At 31.8% G+C, this 7,956-nt stretch overlaps 1 protein-coding gene across 1 annotated transcript; it reads right to left on the bottom strand.

Moving 5' to 3' along the window:
* Positions 1-3,673: 3,673 nt before the first annotated feature.
* Positions 3,674-7,878, bottom strand: LOC134259573 (multidrug resistance-associated protein 1-like; the record flags this gene model as incomplete). The annotated part of the gene is made up of 2 exons (XM_062742182.1): positions 3,674-3,920; positions 7,684-7,878. Coding segments are annotated over 2 exons (310 nt in total), but the record flags the coding sequence as incomplete, so codon positions are not given.
* Positions 7,879-7,956: the final 78 nt, after the last annotated feature.

Below are 7,956 nucleotides of genomic sequence, written 5' to 3'. Positions count from 1 at the left end.
AAGATGAATTTTAAAGAAACACCGTGGGTAAATACATTTTAATTTGAGAATTTAGAGACATCTTTGTGAGCATTTTCAATTACTCAATGCCTGATTTTCAGAACCTGAGGATCGGATAACCTTAAAGAATATACTAAACATGTAATATATATATTGGTCCATGAGAAGTCATTTTAGTAGGGGGATGGGCACAACTGGAAAAAAAATGCTTTAGAAAATTAAGTAGTCCCTATCCCCAAACATACCTTTTCGTAATTTTAAGGAATTAATGTTATATATAGTGAGCAAAAAAAAAAAAAAAAAAACAAAAAAAAACACCAACTATCTGCAATCCCCTTCCCGGGAAGCACAGGTCTTTCATAAATTGCATGGCCCATTAACCCCCCTCCCCCAGCCATGAATATGTATTTCCCTTTCTAAGAGTGTTGAAACTTTTTATTATCGAAAAAAAAATTGAGATGCGAGCTTTTCCTTCAGAAGTAGTAGATTGAATTTCCTTATTGTACATGTAATTCCTTTATATGTCCCAATTCACGCCATATCGTACAAAATGCATAATGTTATGAAGTGGTGGCATTTTATCAAACATAAAAACGTACTAATATTTAGTAAAGATAGTGGAAGTATAAAAAAGTAAATACGACTTTTTCTACGTACATGAATTTCGTGATCACAAATTAAGAAATGTTATTGTGTATGCTATTGGACATTAAGGAATCCGATATACCTGGATTTAGGTTTTGAAATACCCGTATCTGTGTACATCAATCCAAAACAATTATCTTATTGATGACAACTTGCAAAGATGATCTGCTTTCCTTCGTAACAAAGATTCGGGAGGGTTTTGTAAGACTGTTTGTGTTTCATCTGTAAGACTCTCTACTATTCTGAAAATCCAAGGATGAAGGGCAGGGAAGCCTTTAGCTTGATCAGATAGGTCAAAAGCTGCTGGATGTCACTGACCATTGTAAGATTTTCAGAATTCCACTAGCATGGGTACAAGTCTTTCTTTTTTTTAACCGAATTAGCATCCCCCTTTCCGGGTGTTGCTAAAACGCGGAACGAAACGGAAAATATGATTTCAGCTAGATTAAATCCCTTAAATTACACAAATTTTATCATAAACGATATATCTTATGCATATTCAATCCCTCATTATTAAATACAAGTTGATTTAGTTATGTTCTGTCTCTTATTCACGAAAATCGCCGACATAGCAGTGACGTACGCAAGTATTTTGCTTTTGAAAGGGGGCGGGGGTAGAATAAAATAAACTTACCCTGAAAGATCTTGACAAGCGGTTTGATTTGGAAGGGGGATTAATCAAGTTCAAACTTATCTTCTCTCAGTACATTTTTGTTACACAACTTACAACTTTTGGCTGCCCCAAGTTCGTATACCGTGCACGGAGGTCTCGGAGAAATTGGCACTCGGAAAAGTCAACATATTTTAAAGTGTTCGTTTACTTTTAGCAAAACTGTACATTCCATATATAGAAATAGACAACATATGAACCCTCTGAGAGTCTATTCTTTCATGTAAAGTGACAAGTTTACTTAAAACTAATTTTGAAACAATAAGCCTACATGATTACAAATATTGACCGCATTTTAATTCATAAATGAGTAAATACTCATTTCTTCGAAGATTTCGTTTGTTTAATTTTTCCCTTCCTCCCTCGTAGGTTTTGAAGTTTATAGGTAACATCAAACGTACAATTACATCCAGTCAGCCTTAATCACATTAACAAAAAGTATGTGTAGGGCTGGGGGGGGGGAGAGTCAATGACAATTATTGAGTTAAAAACTTATACAGTGTCTGAAAAAAGTGGTGGCAAAATTTTGATATCTAAATGATCCATGGTGAGAGAACTAAAATCTAAAAAAAAATTCTGAAGATTATGATTAGAGGCAACCATAACAGGATAACTTTGCTACACACCTGGAATGGAACAATGATGTTAAAATTTTATACTATAGGCCGCTTCAATTAAAGAAAAAAAATACATATATTGAATTAATTTGCTAGAATTTTCTTTAATGCTTCAGCTATTAATATTTGAATTTCTTGATATGCATATCATGCCACTGCAAAGCTGGCGGATTTAAGGGGGTGGGGGCTTTTGTGTCTAAAATATACATTTCGTAATAAATCATTTTTTTGTTTGGTTGTGGGCCCCTGTCCCTGCCCGGACAAATAATATTCTTACTAATCTATGTAGTATTCGGCAATTTATTTTTACTTGTATTGTTTTGTTGAATTAACTGCTATCAGCTACTGCAAATTTATTATTATCATGAATATTATAATATTTATTTTTCACAATAAAAGTCTTTAAAACATATTTAAAGTTGGACCATACTATTAATGTTACATTAAAAGGTTATCGTATTCGATGCATATACATTTTATTGTATTTTTTATGGTTGTAATATTATTGTTCGGAGGTCACACTATGACTATAGTAAGACTACATACACATGTACATTGAGAAAGACTCATAGAAAATATAATTATACTGAGGTATTTCCGATTTTTTTAAAATTAATTTTTTAATAAATTAAAAAAAATATTATTGTGCTATTTTGTCGAATGAATTAAGGTCTAGGATATTTTAGTACTGTTGTTCAATACTACATGTACAACCAACGGACACTATAGTCTATACACTTGTGCAGATGATGTACAAAGTACAAGCGGCATCTTTAGGTACCATTTATTCTTTGTTTTCAAAATATTTTATTCCTATTCATAGGTTTTAATAGTTTACGATATTCAGTGATGGTACCTAAAATCAGAAAATCTCATTCTGTATCAATTATGCGTCATTATTATCGATATCAGGAAAATTGTGTCGTTAAAATATCCTTTTTCCGCATGTTAACTTTTGCAAAATTCATATTGATCACAGGTGACAACCAACACTATTTTAATAGTGTAACTGCGATATGTAATGATGAACTTATATGCGGAGTATAAAAGTGGTTGTTGCATGTGAAAGGGTCTAACTTCAGCAAAGATACTCATTTTTCAAAATAATTTAACGATTTTACACAACCATTCCATGTTTAGCGCGCATTAGTGACGTCATAGTTAAAAATTACGTCATTTTTGTGCCTGTAGAATTTAGTTCGCATCTTCCTTACTTCAAAGCATAACATCAAAAAATTGTACAAAGAAGATTAAAATATCGTATTTTTTTTCGGCGAATTACTGCTAACACTGTATTTTGTTCTTTCCCTTTACCCAAGGATGCTTTGTACCAAGTTTGGTCAAAATTGGCCCAGTGGTTCTTGAGAAGAAGTCGAAAATGTGAAAAGTTTACAGACGGACGGACAGACAGACGGACGGACGGACGGCGGACAAAATGTAATCAGAAAAGCTCACTTGAGCCTTCGGCTCAGGTGAGCTAAAAAAAAAAATTATGGGAAATAATGATCTTGTTTTATCGTCAATTTCGAAAATTAAATATGTAGATTTTTTATAACGATTATTTAATTATTGTTATATATTTCTTTATTTATTAATCAATAATTGTGAATTGATTATTATTTCAAAATCAGTTAGTTTCTAGAGGAATCCTAGAAATTTAAAGTAAAAAGATTAAACATAAATCATTTCAAATTCAAATACAATTTGAATATCCGTTTATTGAGAAATCCGTTTTTTGAGAAACAGGAACCAAAAATACTGTAAAATCACATATTTTTTGAAGGTCAAATTTTCGCAGTTTGAGGGAAATATATTGGTTCATTGGATTTGATATGTGATTTTGCAGTATCGTAATGACTCTAAATAAGATATGTTAATTAACGAGGTTAGCAGCTTTAGCCATCTTGTAGAAGACCCCGGATTTATCCTCCAGTAGTTTTTGTGGGGCTCCAAACTCGACTATTAATCCTTTGTCCATTACCATTATTCTGTAAAAATAAAACATTAAAATTCATAATAAGACTGCCAATTAAGGTAAGGTTTGCGTTAACAGGGAGATAACTCTTGCGAATCACCAAAGCGTTTGAAACAGGCAAATTTAAACCAAAGATGCTAAGCGTCTCCGTAACGAATTTCCTCTGTCATACTTGATGTTTGTTTTCACTTAATGTTAGGACTAAAAACGAAGGACGTTTTCAGAAGAAAGACGATTCAAAGTATTATAACAAATCAAAGCATAGGAATCTTAGAAGCCTTTGAGATTAGCGTGATGGATGTGGATGAACCAATAAAGGAGGACTTGTTTATTTTCGATACGAAACGTGGCAAGTTGCACGGTAATTCCGATCAGAAGAAAGTCATTGACGCATTGTGCTGATGTGTGTTTCTCGCTTCACCACTACACTAAAATTTTAAGTGAGAATGGGAAAGAAAAAAGAAAAGACCTGAGAGTATCCTGTAAAGTATTACATTTATGCTATATGCAGTCCGAACCGGGACGAAAAGTCACGGTGCATTTGACCATGTCCAATGATGACGTTGACAGTTTGATTGTTGATAGTTTCATCAGGTAATTATTTAACTATTCATTTTACTGAAAGTTATGAATGATCTACTAACTAAAAACGATGAATAAACGGTACAATGATGTCAGGATGTGACTAATATCCCAACATTGCCAAAAAATTTAAAAAATGCATTCATTCAAGAAATTATGAAAAATAAAATCCTTGCTGTTTAGGCCTCAGAACAGGTTAATCCCTGTTGAGATTCTGCTAGGCTAGATATTTGGACTGACGCCGTCGCGACGGCGTCAGTCCAAATATCTAGCCTAGCAGAATCTCAACAGGGATTAAGAACAGGTATACAATTGTTCAAGTTACCTTTTTAAATGAGGTTTGATTTTAATTAATATCCCATTTTCTAATTAATAAAAAGAGATACAGATTGTGCATGACAAGAACATTAATTTTCTTGATCAAGCATTTGAATTTCACTAATTCAATCTGTAATTTTTACAATAATTTCATATTGATTCTTCATTCATTATATTGGAAATTTATTCATTTCATTGAGTGAATGAAACTCAGTGCAATTCCTTATGCTATTCAAAAAATGCAATTCCTTAAATCTTATTGTAAAAATGAACACATGTGATTTCAGATCATGGGTCATTAATATTGGAATAGATAAGAACCAAAAAAAGTACTTCAGTGTTTCCTAAAAAGATTTGTGCCACCAATCAAAGTAGAGGTCATCCCATATCAGCTCAAGAATATTAAAGAAAGTTGGATGGATCAAGCTAAGATGTTGAACCAGACATAGCAAAATCAATGGAGATTTGGAGAAGAACTTCCTACTTGTTATACCCAATGCATATTTTTATATGTCTATAGATTATAGAAGAAAATTTAATGTTCAACAACATCCGTATCTAGTATATACATGCTGTTTTCCATATATTTAGAAAAGATGTGTATCATTATGCCATGATTGCAGTTCATGCTCTGCTTGTCCATCTTTGAATTTGTTTTCAGTAAAATAAATGTATACTATACATAGGTATTAATTGAAGGTTGCTTTTGTCTAGATCTATACTTACATGTAACAAATTTCGTAAAAGGGTTTGTAAAATTGCAAGGAAATTAATACATGAACAATTAAGATTAATATTTTTATTCATTAAATTTTGTTCTTACCAGGACCTAATATGCTCAAATAAGTATTTCTGAAAACTGACGAGTTTTGTATATAAAGCTGCAATGAACATGTATAATTATATCTACTGTAACAGTTTAAAACATGACACTTGGCAATTGTAAGGTTGTTAATTTAGTAGGAATGATAAGACCAATTTAGTAATCTAATGAAATTAATTTTTTTTCACAAATACATGTAGTTTATTTTAAAATTGTTTACATTTATAATCTTTTAAATTTTTTTCAAGTATTTTGATTTTAAAAAGCAGAAAATTTTGTTATATTTAAACTATTATTTCATGGATATCAAGGAAATATATCTATCACTGTAGCATTGTTTCTTTTTACCTGTTCTTGACAAATATTTATCATAATGACAGTGTTATGTCATCTTGCAGAATTTGCCTTTTCTCTGAAATCAGAAGTACTCTGTAAACTCATTATCAAAGTATGAATTGATGTCACTTAGAATTCATCTTTATTTTGTTCTGTCTGATATTTCAATTTAGATTCTAAGACTATCTAATCCAATGATTGAGCTAATGTCCATGAAGTGTAGAAATAGGCCATCTTTAAAAAATGTTTGGTTGTCGGCCTCTCCAGACCGACTGACTAAAATGACCAGACTGAAAACTTTTTTTTCAATGCAGGGCAGTATTTTTTTCTTTTTATTCCTTTTATCCCCCTTAAAAAATGTTGTTGAAGATTTCCTCACCTACTGACCCAATAATTTTACCCTGAGTCAAGAGAGGGCAAACAAACATTACTTTAAAGATAGCATTTCTACTCTTCCAAGTAAGGAAATAATTTAATTATAAAAACAGCAGCTTCGTGGATGCAATGCTTACAACATTTCACTCAAAAAATGGCATACATGTATAATGACAGTCACCAACCATAACTGAATAAAGATATTTTGCTACAAAGATGTCTAGAAGTTACTACATGTTGGAATAACTAATCAGCATGAGGTCAAATTCATAGGCTTTTAATTGGTTTAGTTGCAACATATTCTGAAGTATGTTTATATACATATATATGTACTTCTAAAGGTGTTGCAGTATAATTCATGGACAATTTCATCAGAATATTCAGATGTAAAGATTGTCATAAATACTACAGTTCTTCCATGGAATAAATTTTTAGACCATCATGTAGCACAGGAAGAGTTTTATTTTGAATATTTTTGGTCAATTTATGCCTAAAAACAATATAGAAAATAACATCAGTCTTTAACATTCACCATGACAAGGTGATATCAATGTTGTCTTTAAAATTGTAGAAAAAGCCTGATTTTTATGTTCCGAACCCATAATATAGCCCCTGTTTCCATGGAAATAATATTGGGGACATACATATTTTTTTAGTTCAAATTAATGAAAATGATCAAATTAATAACTTCATGGATTTTGATGGAATCGGTAGATATGTAAAACGTTGGTTTTTATATTTTTGTTGCCATGGCAACGGTTTCACTTTATCAAGGAAAATTGAAAAATCTTCTTTTTTACCCAAATTTTCACATTTCTGATAAAGGAAATTTAAACATTTAAATAATAGAAGCATGAATTATACTAATTCCGGTCATTTTGATAATAAAAGTTTGATAATTTATAAAATAAATCAATTTTTTCAATGAAAATAATATTCGAGGTGAAATATGAAATACGTTAAATTTGGCGTCTTTTACTCAAAAAATGAGACGGGCAATATCTTTGAAAATCATATTAAATAATGAAGCTAATCTCCGTGAATAAATTGATATATAGCATGTGTGCATATTAAAAAAAATATGAGTTGGAGGGAGATGCAAACCTTACCTTAAGTGTCCTCTAAACTTATAATTATCATAATCCAATTACAGTGTTGTGTCTATGAGCTGGAGACAGTATCTCACCTATCATAATCAATTACAGAGTTGTGTCTATGAGCTATAGACAGTAACTCACCTATCGTAATCCATCACAGTGTTGAGACTATGAGCTATAGACAGTAACTCGTCTATCGTAATCCATAACAGTGTTGAGTCTATGAGCTATAGACAGTAACTCACCTATCGTAATCCATCACGGTGTTGAGTCTATGAGCTATAGACAGTACAGTACAGTCACTGAACTCTGATTTAATCGTCCTCTGGATCAGTTCGTCTGTCTCTACATCCACGGCTGCCGTGGCTTCGTCCAGAATCAGGATCTTTGTCTTGTGTAGTAGAGTTCTAGCTAGACAAACCAGCTGTCGCTGACCAACGCTACATCAGAGATAAAATATACACATGGATACATAGATATAATTCAAAATGGAGCCTTTTCTAACATGGAATAAATAA

Source organism: Saccostrea cucullata, unplaced genomic scaffold (assembly GCF_032062105.1).
Source record: "Saccostrea cucullata isolate Sc308-1 unplaced genomic scaffold, CSIRO_AGI_Scuc_v1 ctg17601, whole genome shotgun sequence".
In the NCBI taxonomy this organism is placed as follows: domain Eukaryota; kingdom Metazoa; phylum Mollusca; class Bivalvia; order Ostreida; family Ostreidae; genus Saccostrea; species Saccostrea cuccullata.
This window is presented reverse-complemented; position numbering and strand designations above follow the sequence as displayed.